Here is a 15,469-nt window from a genome sequence, read left to right as displayed (position 1 = left end):
TGTGATTTTATGCACTGTGTTGGTTTTGTTGTTTAAACAAGGTGATGTTCATGCACGGTTCATTTAGTGCACCAGTAAAAAAACATGGTAACACTTTAGTATGGGGAACATATTCATTCATTAATTAGTTGCTTATTAACATGCAAATTAGTAACATATTGGCTCTTAACTAGTCATTATTAAGTACTTATTCGGCATGACCTTATTATAACCCTAACCCTCTAACCCTGGCCCTAACCCTAACCAAATAACTCTAAATTTGTCAAAACGTGGACCTGGGGTGTTGTGTTTTCCCGGAATGCAAAGGAAAGTTGGCGCGGGCAAGGCGTGAAGGTAAGGACATGTTTATTTTTACACTAACAAAAAGAACAAACGAAAAGCGCGCACAAGGCGGAAGTACAAAAACTTGGCTATTGAAACAAAAGACTAGCACAAAGGCAATTAACTATGAACATGAAACAAAAACACTTACTGTGGTATGGCATGAAGCATGAACTATAGTAAACAGGAATCTCATGGGTAGCAGAAGTAGTAAGGATAATGTCACCAGGGAGATCAACAGAAAAAGACAGGCTTAAATGGCAGTGACATGATTAGTGACAGGTGCGCGAGTGCAAAGCGTGAGACAGGTTCGTGACATGAGGACAGTGAAGTGAATTAGTGAAGTGAATTACATTTTATATAGCGCTTTTTCTCAAGTGACTCAAAGCGCTTTACATAGTGAAACCCAATATCTAAGTTACATTCAAACCAGTGTGGGTGGCACTGGGAGCAGGTGGGTAAAGTGTCTTGCCCAAGGACACAACGGCAGTGACTAGGATGGCGGAAGCGGGGATCGAACCTGCAACCCTCAAGTTGCTGGCACGGCCGCTCTACCAACCGAGCTATACCGCCCCTGACAGGTGAAAACTAATTGGTTGCTATGGTGACAAAACAAACAAGAGTGCACAAAGAGTCCAAAAACCAAACCTGAACATGACCAAAACAAAACATGATCACACAGACATGACAAAATTAAGTCTTTGTTACTTAGAATATGTTCCCCTGGTGTCCAAAAAACTCTAAATTAAGTCTTTGTTACTTAGATTATGTTCCCCATACTAAAGTGCTACCAAAAACATATAATAACTTTGTCTTGAATTTGAAAAAAAAGGAGGGTTCGGTGAATGCCCATATGAAACTGGTGGGGTTCGGTACCTCCAACAAGGTTAAGAACCACTGATCTACAATGTGATGGTCATTTTTAAGCTCCTAATTCATGCTAAGAAGATGCTGATTACAACTTAGTATTTGACCTTACCTAAATACAATTTGTCCAAGATCAAACAGCAAGTCTATTCCTAGCTTGAATGAAGTTTGTGCCATTCTTCAAATGGTAATGGAAGCAGCATAGCATAACTATTTTCTGCACATACTGAGTGGAAAATCGGATGTGAAAAGCAGCAGTAACAATGTGTTCTACAAGCTGTTAAACGTTTCTGCAGGATTTGCTCACTAAAGGCAAAAAAAAAAAAGACCAAAAATGAAAACAAATACTCACAGTAGGTTTTCCTTGTCAGCTCCTCCACCACCTCTGGCTTGAGCTTGCTGTTGGATTTACCCATGATGATCAGCTCTTATCCACACCTTCAGATCCACCTGTTATTGCCTCGCCTCACCTCCAGTTTCCTCCTGAGCCGGAAACATGTAAAGAAGGAGGCCCGGTTTAGCCAATGCAATGACCCCAGTCGTTTTAGGAAGCCCACATTAAGGATGTTTTTGCACAGAAGAATAAATATCCATCCAAATAAATTAAGATCTCGCTCACTGCACTGTGCGTGGAGCCAAAGGTTGCCGTACATGAAGGTCTGTCAGATTGTACAGTCTACAAGAGCACAGAGTGTCTGCCTCATTTCTTCACAGCAGTCCGTGGGAGAAGAGTGGTGCTTGGATGTGTTGCTACTATCGTCCTTGGATATAAGAGTCAGCGCTCGGCGGGTGAGTGAAGCACGCTCCCTCCTTCACAGTCTCTGTTCTTCCCACCCCGTCCTTTCCCATCACTATCTCGCTTGCTCCAGATAAGTTACTGTAGAGAAGACCCAACCTCCCCACAACACTCTTGACAGCTGAGATAAGTACATGTGTAAACAAAAACACAAGGAAAAGAAAGCTTTGCATTCAACTGTGATTTGTACAAAGAAAAAACAATTTTGTAATCATTTTCGGAAAACAAGTAAAAGACGGGTTTGTGCTTAGCTGTCAAATTTCCGGCGCTATCGTTCGCTCCTAAAATAAGTTTGTGAGTTGTCTAGCAACCTTTTAAGCAGGTTTTGAAGGGTGACAGTTCTCTCCTCCTCCATTCTGACTCATAATTATTTTTCGTTCCTGGTCTCAAGATAGCATGGAATGGTGATTCCCTTTTCTTTTGCCATAGGAGATGATGAATAACAAAAAAGTATCTGTAAAAGGCCAGGTGTTGGGATGTACTGATGCCTGATGCCAGCCACACAGAGCTTAAGTAGTCCCGTACTCTAAACCGGACCAACAATTGTATATGTATATATACTTGGTGGTCAATTTAGTGGGGTTTAGTTTGTTTACACTTGTATTTTTGTCAGCGGACCAAATAATGCTCTCGCATAAGCATAATTCGTGCCTCGATAGGACAGCGTATGTGATGTGTACGTTGTCAGACGATTAAAGTGAAACCGAAGTGAAAGTCAATAATCATGTTATGTTGTTAAAAACATATTAACACATGAGATAATACCGCACATGTTTTAGGACACAAACCAAAAAGCTCTGTTTTACCCATTCACACACAAACACTTAAGTTTTGCGTGTTATGCAGTGTACCGCCACAGATACATTTTGGTCCTGTGGGAAACGCAAGACATACATGATTTTAAGACATCAAAAGGGTTTGCAGAGATGTGCTGCAAGGGGACGGTGTTGCTGACGACTGTATTGCACAACAATGTCATGATCTCACATGACAGTTATTATTAACGTATTTTCCGGACTATAAGTCGCAGTTTTTTTCATAGTTTGGGTGCGACTTATACTCAGGAGCGACTTATGTGTGAAATTATTAACACGTTACCGTAAAATATCAAATAATATTATTTAGCTCATTCACGTAATAGACTTGACGTATAAGATTACATGGGATTTAGCGATTAGGAGTGACAGATTGTTTGGTAAACGTATAGCATGTTCTATATGTTATAGTTATTTGAATGACTCTTACCATAATATGTTACGTTAACATACCAGGCACGTTCTCAGTTGGTTATTTATGCGTCATATAACGTACACTTATTCAGCCTGTTGTTCACTATTCTTTATTTATTTTAAATTGCCTTTCAAATGTCTATTCTTGGTGTTGGGTTTTATCAAATAAATTTCTCCAAAATATGCGACTTATACTCCAGTGCGACTTATATATGTTTTTTTCCTTCTTTATTAAGCATTTTCAGCCGGTGCGACTTATACTCCGGAGCGACTTATAGTCCGAAAAATACAGTAGGTTATTGTGTTTTGTATTATTTCCTGTTCAGCTCAGTAATTTTTAGTTTTACATCCTGTTTGCCTCCAATTGCCACTACTCCTCTGGTCTGTGGGCTTTCTCCTTCAACTGTCCCCAATTGGCACTCAGGACACACCTGTCCCTGGTTGCCAATCTAGATGCTTCTTATACCAGCCCTGTCCTCTGCACTTTATACGCCCGTTTGCCACCTGTGCATTTCCCCGCTACACATCTTTGTGTTTTCCTGCATTTCCCTGAAAGAAAAAGAGCTTCCGCCGTCTCTGCTTCCCGGGGTCCAGACAAACACACAAATGTAACACACAAAACAATCCATTTGTTGAAAATAACCAAGTATTTTTTAACTACTGCATTAAGGCTGCAGCTATCCGTTATTTTAATAATCGAGAAATCTACCGATTAGTTTGTTTGAAAATCAAGTAATCAGATGAATCACACTTCATAACCTAAAATCGTATTTTAAGGAAAATATTAGAAATAGAGATGTCCGATAATGGCTTTTTTGCCGATATCCGATATTTCGATATTGTCCAACTCTTAATTACCGATTCCGATATCAACCGATACCGATATATACAGTCGTGGAATTAACACATTATTATGCCTAATTTTGTCTTTAAGCGAAAACTGTGTGGTACTACTTTTTTCCGGTGTTTGCTTTTCATCCATCTTCCGTTTGTATTCATCGTGTATCTCCTTATGATTCTTGACGAGGTGGTAGATCAAATTGCTCGTATTAAATGAAGACGTCTTGGTTCCTCCTCGCTTAACCAACTTTTTGCAGTCATTGCAAATTGCCAGTTTTTTATCCGTCAGACACACTTTAAAATAATCCCAAACCATAGACATGGTGTCGTTAGTCAGTCACCGAGCTCGCTGACGTGTTAGCCACGGCTACAGCACCGGCAACAACACACTCTTGTTGTTGTTATGCTGCGCTCGCGGCGGTTTGATGAGGTCATCAAGCGTCACCAGTAAACCTCTCATGCTGCAGTCGTCAACTCCTGTGTTGTGTGTGGGAGAGGGGAGAGGGAAGAGGGAAGAGGGGAGCGGGGATAGGGGAGGGGCTGATGACTGGGATAGTCATTAATTTTACTTTTAGAAACCAATACCGATAATTTCCGATATTACATTTTAAAGCATTCATCTCTAATTAGAAATAAACAATGTTTCTGCTTGCAATAACCTTCATTCCTTTTCTCTAATAAATGCAAGTCATCAACATTGAAATCACACTTCAAAAATGTGTGCATTAATAAAAATAAACAACATTAATTTTTTTTAAACTTTTCGGAATTGCCATCACACAGATCACTTCACCCAAACAACACTGCTCAATTGCAGTGGCAATACAGAAACTATAATTACACAGAAACACATATTTAAAGGGAACCTATGATTAGTTTTGTCTTTTCTGACTTGTTATTGTTGTTAAAATGTTGGATACTTGTGTGAAACAATGCCAACGCGTCAAATCATAAGGTTCATGCATTTTGGAGGCCTCTGTTTGCGGGTTTTGAGGTCTGGCTACGTTGTGATGTCACAGCAAAGTGGACGTCCTAGTTTGGACATTAGGTCAAGCTCTCTCCTTCAGGCTGTGAAGAGACACAAAAAAATGTAGGCTAAAGTGTTACTTTCATCTAATCGTGTCACGTGCATAATAACACCGGCGTGTGATATGCAGTGACATAGATGCTGCTCAAAGCAGCTTTATTTATGCACTCCCTGAATCAATCAGAAGGTGACGACTCCAATATACAGTATATTCTTTAAACAGTGTACATTTACAAAATAAAAAAATATAATACATTTGGAAAGGGTTGGGCGCGGTTTCATTTGCAATCTGGGAAGTACGTTGTGGACGCCGTCTGCTCCACACGCTGTAAGTCTTTGCGGTCGTCCAGCATTCTGTTTTTGTTTACTTTGCCGCCAGTTCAGGTTTAGCTTTGTTTTGCATAGCCATCCCTAAGCTTCAATGCCTTTTCTTAGCGGCACTCGCCTTTTGTTCATTTTTTGGTTTAAGCGTTAGATACCTTTTTACCTGCAAACCATCGTCGTCGTTCCCGACATCTACAAAGTAATTAGCTACCGTATTTTTCGAAGTATAAGTCGCTCCGGAGTATAAGTCGCACCGGCCAAAAATGCATAATAAAGAAGGAAAAAAACATATATAAGTCGCACTGGAGTATAAGTCGCATTATTTGGGGAAATTTATTTGATAAAATCCAACACCAAGAATAGACATTTGAAAGGCAATTTAAAATAAATAAAGAATAGTGAACAACAGGCTGAATAAGTGTACGTTATATGACGCATAAATAACCAACTGAGAACGTGCCCGGTATGTTAACGTAACATATTATGGTAAGAGTCATTCAAATAACTATAACATATAGAACATGCTATACGTTTACCAAACAATCCGTCACTCCTAATCGCTAAATCCCATGAAATCTTATACGTCTAGTCTCTTACGTGAATGAGCTAAATAATATTATTTGATATTTTACGGTAATGTGTTAATAATTTCACACATAAGTCGCTCCTGAGTATAAGTCGCACCCCCGGCCAAACTATGAAAAAAACTGTGACTTATAGTCCGAAAAATACGGTACCTGCTGCCACCTACTGATATGGAAGAGTATTACACGGTCACTCTGCCGAGCTCTAGACGAGCACAGACACTCAACAACGGCACATTTGCGGATTATAGTTACTGGTTTGCAAAAAAATATTCTTAAACCCCATCCATCCATCCATTTTCTACCGCTTATCCCTTTCGGGGTCGCAGGGGTGCTGGAGCCTATCTCAGCTGCAATCGGGCGGAAGGCGGGGTACACCCTGGACAAGTCGCCACCAATTAGATGAAATTACATAATAATAATAATAGATTTTATTTGTAAAAAGCACTTTACATTGAGTAAACAACCTCAAAGTGCTACAGTGTATTAAAAAATAAATACATAAATAAAAATAAAAACTAGAACAGCCAAATAGCTAAAAATAGTATGCATATATCTAAAAAAAAAGGCTTTTTTAAAAAGAAGGTTTTTTAAGCCTTTTTTTAAAAGCATCCACAGTCTGTGGTGCCCTCAGGTGTTCAGGGAGAGCATTCCACAGACTGGGAGCGGCAGAGCAAAAAGCCCGGTCTCCCACGGCCCACCAAACAATATCTCGCGGTACACTAGTGTGCCGCGGCACGGTGGTTGAAAAACACTGATATAGAGGACAAGAAAGTGTTTTAAAATGTAGATTAAAATCATAATTGGTGCCCTAAAGTTCAAAGCACTCCATGCAGTCAGGGTTTTATCAATTTGTACACTCATTAAACGATTATCAAAGCATCACAATATAAATCAAAGCTTTTTTCTAATCCAATTAATTGTTGCAGCCCTATACTGAATTTATGCGTCTGGCTTTACATTTAATCTTGTTGATGATTTTTAGGTAGTTTTCTGTAATCATCGCCTGCTTACAGTCACATTTAGTGACATCATATTCTGTGTTTTGGTGCCTTCCTTGCAGGACTCACTCAGGACTAGAGTCCACAGGCAGGCGGACCTAACCCATTTCTCAGGCGGTCTGGCCCTTTCTGTCCTCGACTACATTCACACTTGACCAAACAAACCGTACTACCAGAGCAAAAACGGACTCTGGTCTGTTTTAACCGGCGCCAAAAATGACGAGCGTGGTTACAGTGTGCAGGCACCTTCACTGCAAACATCTGCACGTGTCCATGGCAAGTGATGTCCTGCTGAGTGAAGCCACGCCGAGTATGATCATCTTCGGTCCTCTTAAATCTTGTCCTTCAGGGTACTGCTAAGAATATGAACACACAAGAGAGTGGTTGTAAGTCGTAATGATGTGGTGCAGTGATTCTCAAACTGTGGTATGTGTACCACTGGTGGTAAGCAGACTCCATTTAGTGGTACGCCCAAATAGCACTTAATTAAATATTGTAATGATGTGACTTGAGCCGTTTTCAAAGGTTTATCAACCTCCAATGGAAGTTGTTACAATCCGACTACTCTAGGCTGCAGTCGACGCCAAAATAAAGAAGACACCAACAGAAGCGTCAAACTCCATAATTTCTCGCTCAACACGCCTGGTAACCGAATGTTCTCCACATTCTCCGCCTTTTTCCAGCCTCTCGGCCAATAAACACGCAGAAAACTTGTAAACAAAGACGGACATTGGCAGAGAAGGCTGCATGTAACAATTATGCCTTCAAGACCAGTGGTCCCCAACCACCGGTCCGTGGATCGATTGGTACCGGGCCGCACAAGAAATAAAAAATAAAAAAATAAAAAATTGTTTTTTTTTATTAAATTAACATACAAAACACACTTACAATTAGTGCACCTACATTATATATCAATATAGATCAATACAGTCTGCAGTAAGCACACGATTGTATTTTTTTTTGACAAAAAATAAAAAATAAAAAAAATACCCCCCCCAATGGGACAAATTTTCAAGCGTTGACCGGTCCGCGGTTCCAAAAAGGTTGGGGACCACTGTTCAAGACCATGAGAGACCAGAACATCCGTCTCTGAAGTTAAATAACGTTAAGAAATGCAGCTATGCATAGCCTGTTTTTACAAAGTACTTTTTTTTTTTTACCTAACATTTAAGTACAGTACATTTTCATTTACTCTTTAAACCTGAATTTTGATATTCGTTTTAGCATAATGTTTAACTTTTATGATCAATTAGTTTTTTTGATTCATTATTATAGTACAGTGTTGTAATTTCTTGCATTCAAACACTAGGGTTGTACGGTAACCGGTATTAGTATAGTACCGCGATACTAATGGATCATATTCGGTACTATACTGCCTCTGAAAAGTACTGGTCCCCCACCCCTCCAGGCCCCCGCCGTCGTCACGTCGTGTCATTGCTGGTTTTACGAGCAGACGAGCATGTTCGGCAGCGCACAATCACGGAGTACTTACAAGCAGACACAGTGTGTAGACCAGACCTGGGCATTCTGGCCTTTTGTGCGTCCCTGTCCGGCCCGCGTGAGGCCAATCATAAATTACAAAATAAATTTTAAAAAGTATATATGTCGAGTGTGCAATACAACGGTGCTGCTTTTGTTTTGAAAAGCGTTATTTGTATTACTTCCGTGAGAACGTATGCGCGTGCGTGATTGTGAGTGAATGTGAACAGCTGCAATCACAAATTACAAAATAAAGTTGAAAAAACATCTATGTCGTGCGCGCAATACAACTGTGCTGCTTTTATTTTGAAAAGTGTTATTTATGGGCGTATGTCCGTGTGTAACCTGTGAGTGAAGGTGCACAGCGACAAGTGATGCACGGTTTACACCCGAGACGCTAAAAAGAGAAAAGTTGATGACGAATGGCGTGTTTTCAACAAGACATGGACTGCCAAGCAACGTTCCCTCTAAGGTGCGCGCCTACGCAATTGCGCACTGCTCAAGCGTCGTCTGCGCACAGCAAATATATGCCGCGCACCAAATCAAACCCATCTGAATTCTAAACAAAATAAACACATTTATTCTGTGTAATTTTGCAATGCAACTCTGAGTGACAGTGACAACAAGCGGCCCTAACAGTGTTCGTCAACACCGTTCAATTGAACACCGTTCAATTATTGTAACGTCTATTGAGATGCTTCGAGGCCAGGAATTATATCGATCACTTTATTGAGCAAAACTGTTTATATTCGGCCATAACCACACCAAGAACATGAGTAAAACACTTCTATCTCGAAAAACTAGTCATTTTCTGCCGTACAAACCAGGCCAAAACCAACTTGTCATCTGTCACCAACACGCATACCACTAAACCACTGCTGCGTTTATGGCCACACAAAAAGTCGGACAACTCAAACACCACACAAAGTTACACTATGACTCCTCAGTCATACGTGTGCTTATTCTACTGTCATTTATTATTAATGTTAATTTATTTATATTAATCATGGAATGCTGTTACTAGAGAAAGTTACAGGAATGCACACTTCATCCTATGCTTACATTTCATTGTGCAACATGAGGATGTTTAAGGGGAACTAAATGTGATCTCTGAAAGGGGTACAAATGATTTCCAAAGCAGTGCTTTTGGTATAAAGTTAAGTTAGGTTAAATGAAAGTATTATTATTATTATTAATTATTAATTATTATTATTATTATTATTTATCTTACGGTGTATATATCAAAAATAATATTGAGCAAAATTTAATTGAAATATTGTCGATGTGGCCCTCCAGCAGTGCTCGGGTTGCTCATGTGGCCCCCGGTAAAAATTAAGTGCCCACCCCTGGTGTAGACAGAAAAGGGAGAACGGACGCATTTTGGCTTAAAAAACTAACGATAAAGGTGAAGTTATAACACTCTCTCCCCTCCCTAGATGAACTGTACAGTGCCAGGTGCCTCAAAAAGGCCCAAAACATCATAAGGGACCCATCTCACCCCGGACATAAACTTTTTGAACTGCTGCCCTCGGGCAGGAGATACAGGACAATAAAATGACGGACAAACAGATTTAAGAACACTTTTTACCCGAGAGCAATAGTGTCGCTGAACACAAGGCATAAAAAAGAATGACTGTGCATGTGAGCTGTGTGCTTGGTATTTTTATGTATTTTTATCTATTTGTCTGAGTACCATGTTATTATGTTTTTTATGTGTTTTTATGAATTTGTACTAAATTAGCTTGCTTGCAATTTCGTTGTACAATGACAATAAAGATATATTCTATTCTGTTCTATTCTGAAACGCCCTATGGAAGAGGTGCTTTAAGACATGGCTCGCTAGCGAGCAGCTAACATCCATCCGCAGTCGGCAGTGTTTTATCTACTTCTAAATCACTAATCCTCGCCTCCATGGCGACAAATAAAGTAAGTTTCTTACAAGTATCATTATCACTGCAGGACGAGGAATAGCTAAACATGCTTCACTACACACCGTAGCTCACCGGCGTCAAAATGTAAACAAACGCCATTGGTGGATCTACACCTAACATCCACTGTAATGATAACAAGTACAGGACCGTATCTAGTCGATACTACTATGATTGCGTCGATATTTTTAGGCATCACAGCCTCTTCTTCGTTTTTTTTTAATGTGTATTATGTTTATAAACTCAGGAAATATGTCCCCGGACACATGAGGACTTTGAATATGACCAATGTATGATCCTGTAACGACTTGGTATCGGATTGATACCCAAATGTGTGGTATCATCCAAAACTAATGTAAAGCATCCAAACAACAGAAGAATAAGTGATTATTACATTTTAACAGAAGTGTAGATAGAACATGTTAAAAGACAAAGTAAGCAGATATTAACAGTAAAGGAACAAGTAGATCAGGGGTCACCAACGCGGTGCCCGCGGGCACCAGGTAGCCCGTAAGAACCAGATGAGTAGCCCGCTGGCCTGTTCTAAAAAATAGCTCAAATAGCAGCACTTACCAGTGAGCTGCCTCTATTTTTTAAATTTTATTTATTTACTAGCAAGCTGGTCTCGCTTTGCCCGACATTTTTAATTCTAAGAGAGACAAAACTCAAATAGAATTTGAAAATCCAAGAAAATATTTTAAAGACTTGGTCTTCACTTGTTTAAATAAATTCATTATGTTTTTTACTTTGCTTCTTATAACTTTCAGAAAGACAATTTTAGAGAAAAAATACAACCTTAAAAATGATTTTAGGATTTTTAAACACATATACCTTTTGACCTTTTAAATTCCTTCCTCTACTTTCCTGACAATTTAAATCAATGTTCAAGTCAATTTATTTTAACCTATTTAAAACATGTCATCAAAATTCTAAAATTAATCTTAATCAGGAAAAATTACTAATGATGTTCCATAAATTATTTTTTAAATTTTTTCAAAAAGATTCGAATTAGCTAGTTTTTCTCTTTTTTTTTCGGTTGAATTTTAAAGAGTCGAAATTGAAGATAAACTATGTTTCAAAATTTAATTGTCATTTTTTTCGTGTTTTCTCCTCTTTTAAACCGTTCAATTAAGTGTAAATATCATTAATTATTAATAATAACATAGAGTTAAAGGTAAATTGAGCAAATTGGCTATTTCCGGCAATTTATTTAAGTGTGTATCAAACTGGTAGCCCTTCGCATTAATCAGTACCCAAGAAGTAGCTCTTGGTTTCAAAAAGGTTGGTGACCCCTGAAGTAGATTAATAATTCATTTTCTACCACTTGTCCTTAATAATGTTGACAAAATAATAGAATGGAAAATGACACAATATGTTACTGCATACGTCAGCAGACTAATTAGGAGCCTTTGCTTGCTTACTTACTAATAAAAGACAAGTTATCTTGTATTTTCACTGTTTTATTTAAGGATAACTTGCAATAAAAAACATATGTTTTATGTACTGTATGATTTGTTGGTTAAAATAAAGGCAAAAATGCCATTTTTTGTGGTCCCCTTTATTTAGAAAAGTATCAAAATTATTTTGATACCGGTACCAAAATATTGGTATCGGGACAACACTATCAAACACAGTGTTACTGTTCAAACTGTGTGTGATGTTACAGTGGCCAAAAAATATTAAGTATGTTAATCAAATAAAACATTTGCCTTGTTTTTAATGAGTACTTGGGCCTACTAAGCTACTTACTATATTTTAATGTCGGTCATTATGGTGGTACTTTGACAGCCAAGATTTTTCTGAAGTAGTACTTTGATTAAAAAAAAAAGTTAGAGGACCACTGATGTAGTGGAAATAAATGGCATATTCAACTAAAACCTCAGACTGGGGGGGAAAAACATTTAAAAACACACCCTACTGCTCCTGAAAGTAGCCTGCAGGCAGAACAGAACGACAAATAAGTGTAAAACTAAATCAATGTACTAATAAAGAAAAAAGTCACACGGGTGTATATATGGATTGAGTAAAGGATGAAGTATGTTCGTGTATTTTACAGCACTAATGGATACTTGTATTGTCAGGTCGGATGTTACCATAGCAACAACAGTTTATAGCATGTCTTGCTAGCTCGCGACGCGTGCCATTAAAAAAAAACGAGTCGCCCGAAACAAGTCCTAAAAACACACAAGGTAGTGGATAAAAGCCGGCTGTTACTCACATGGAAGGCACGGAAGCGGGAAAGTCGCCGTCCAGTCAGCCCAAAGAGGGAGCAGAGAGGCGGTGTCGCTCAGAGCGCATAGCCGCGTGTCGTGCTGCTCCCAGCCGCCGACAGAGTGACGTCATGGCCGCCTCAGCAGCTCTCACACAAGTCTCACTCTCTCACTCTCTCACTCTTCTGCTCTCCCAGGCATCATTTTCTCACTTATGGACTAGCGCCGAGTGGCAAATGTTACACCGAGTTGGCATAGAACAGAGGAAGGGCGTACATCTATGCTGCTGGTTTTTTCCCTATTAGTTGACTGAAGATACAAGCAGGGAGATTTAACAGATGGCCCGGGGGCCGAATGTGGCCCCAAAGAGACATAACATGTACTGTACTTTCATTTTTGTTTTCAACCCTGTAAAGCAGGGGTGGGCAATTCATTTTTACCGGGGGCCGCATGAGCAACCCGAGCACTGCTGGAGGGCCACATCGACAATATTTCAATAACATTTTGCTCAAATTATTTTGATATACCGTAAGACACGGTTCACCAACGCGGTGCCCGCGGGCACCAGGTAGCCCGTAAGGACCAGATGAGTAGCCCGCCGGCCTGTTCTAAAAATAGCTCAAATAGCAGCACTTACCAGTGAGCTGCCTCTATTTTTTTAATTTTATTTATTTACTAGCAAGCTGGTCTCGCTTTGCCCGACAATTTTAATTCTAAGAGAGACAAAACTCAAATAGAATTTGAAAATCCAAGAAAATATTTTAAAGACTTGGTCTTCACTTGTTTAAATAAATTCATATTTTTTTTACTTTGCTTTTTATAACTTTCAGAAAGACAATTTTAGAGAAAAAATACAACCTTAAAAATGATTTTAGGATTTTTAAACACATATACCTTTTTACCTTTTAAATTCCTTCCTCTTCTTTCCTGACAATTTAAATCAATGTTCAAGTAAATTTATTTTTTTTATTGTAAAGAATAATAAATACATTTTAATTTAATTCTTCATTTTAGCTTCTGTTTTTTCGACGAGGAATATTTGTGAAATATTTCTTCAAACTTATTATGATTAAAATTCAAAAAAATTATTCTGGCAAATCTAGAAAATCTGTAGAATCAAATTTAAATCTTATTTCAAAGTCTTTTGATTTTCTTTTAAAATTTTTGTTCTGGAAAATCTAGAAGAAATAATGATTTGTCTTTGGTCCAATTTGTTATATATTCTAACAAAGTGTAGATTGGATTTTAACCTATTTAAAACATGTCATCAAAATTCTAAAATTAATCTTAATCAGGAAAAATTACTAATGATGTTCCATAAATTCTTTTTTTAAGTTTTTCTCTCCTTTTTTTCGGTTGAATTTTGAATTTTAAAGAGTCGAAATTGAAGATAAACTATGTTTCAAAATTTAATTGTCATTTTTTTCGTGTTTTCTCCTCTTTTAAACCATTCAATTAAGTGTAAATATCATTAATTATTAATAACAGACTTAAAGGTAAATTGAGCAAATTGGCTTTTTCTGGCCATTTATTTCAGTGTGTATCAAACTGGTAGCCCTTCGCATTAATCAGTACCCAAGAAGTATATCTTGCTTTCAAAAAGGTTGGTGACCCCTGCCGTAAGACATACTTGCCAACCCTCCCGTTTTTAGCGGGAGAATCCCGGTATTCAGCGCCTCTCCCGACAACCTCCCGGCAGAGATTTTCTCCCGACAAACTCCCGGTATTCAGCCGGAGTTGGAGGCCACGCCCCCTCCAGCTCCCCCCTCCAGCTCAATGCGGACCTGAGACTGAGTGGGGAAAGCCTGTTCTCACGTCCGCTTTCCCACAATATAAACAGCTTGCCTAATGAATTCAAACGAATGGAAACAATAATTTCAGTTCATCCAGGACAGTTCGAAGGGGAAGGTGTATGTTGCCTGTAAATATGTAGAACAGACTTCTCCATTGAACACGGTGGCCGAAATGATATACTCATCATGAACGGAGAAGTTAAACAGGACAATACTGCCATCTAATGGATAGCCACCGGAACACTGAAATTCAAGTATTTCTTTTATGTAAATAAAATAAATAAATATATATATATATAGCTAGAATTCACTGAAAGTCAAGTATTTCATACATATATATACATATATATATATATATATATATATATATATATATATATATATATATATATATATATATATATATATATATATATATATATATGAAATACTCGAGTTGGTGAATTCTAGCTGTAAATAACCACGCCCCCAACCACGCCCCCAACCCACCCCCCCGACCAAGACCCCCCCCCCCCCCCCCCCCCCACCCTTTCCCCCCACCTCCCGATATTGGAGGTCTCAAGGTTGGCAAGTATGCCGTAAGATAAATAATAATAATAATAATAATTAAAGCTGCAAGCAGCGATGGACGGTACCGACTTTGAGGGCTCATAAAATCCAAACCGGAGCAGTAATTAAAACTCTTTCTTTAACTTTTAATCAGAAGGGTTCAATCTCTCTCCTGTGCTAATTTGAAGCCGACACGACAAACGCGCTCAGAGGAGATAATGTTTGAAAAAAGGCGACTGTTTTTACTCAACTTTTGTTTTGAAGGGGGAATTGCAAACTTCCTGTTGATTTTTGCTGGTGGTTGTCAGTGTATGAAATATAGGTCTAAGTGAGACCTACATACAGGTTTTTGTTTCATGTCTCTATGATATTCCTACTGGAAGTTACAGGCAGTTTTGTCTGTGTTTTCTTCCTAGGGTGCGCTAAAGCGCAATTTTGAGTTTTGGGGTTTGGTTTTTGGATTAGATCGCAATCTTCGCCAGTGCTGATGTGTGTGTCCAATTTGGTGAGTTTTGAAGCAT

At 38.7% G+C, this 15,469-nt stretch overlaps 1 protein-coding gene across 5 annotated transcripts in view; it reads right to left on the bottom strand.

The window, feature by feature from the left end:
• Window positions 1-15,469, bottom strand: part of ncs1b (neuronal calcium sensor 1b) — a 91,076-nt gene that overhangs the window by 50,022 nt on the left and 25,585 nt on the right. Inside the window, exons 1-3 of one of the 5 annotated variants that reach the window (XM_062051108.1) lie at window positions 12,615-12,771; window positions 7,236-7,345; window positions 1,541-1,671 (exon numbers count right to left, since the gene is read on the bottom strand). In XM_062051108.1, the coding sequence (XP_061907092.1) occupies window positions 1,541-1,604 (64 nt within the window). In that variant the 5' untranslated portion in view covers window positions 1,605-1,671; window positions 7,236-7,345; window positions 12,615-12,771. Of the gene's footprint in view, window positions 1-1,540; window positions 1,672-7,235; window positions 7,346-12,614; window positions 12,772-15,469 lie in introns of those variants that run through there. The other 4 variants (XM_062051105.1, XM_062051104.1, XM_062051106.1 and 1 more) reach the window with 4 other exon arrangements.

This window comes from Entelurus aequoreus, linkage group LG06, assembly GCF_033978785.1.
Source record: "Entelurus aequoreus isolate RoL-2023_Sb linkage group LG06, RoL_Eaeq_v1.1, whole genome shotgun sequence".
NCBI lineage: Eukaryota > Metazoa > Chordata > Actinopteri > Syngnathiformes > Syngnathidae > Entelurus > Entelurus aequoreus.
This window is presented reverse-complemented; position numbering and strand designations above follow the sequence as displayed.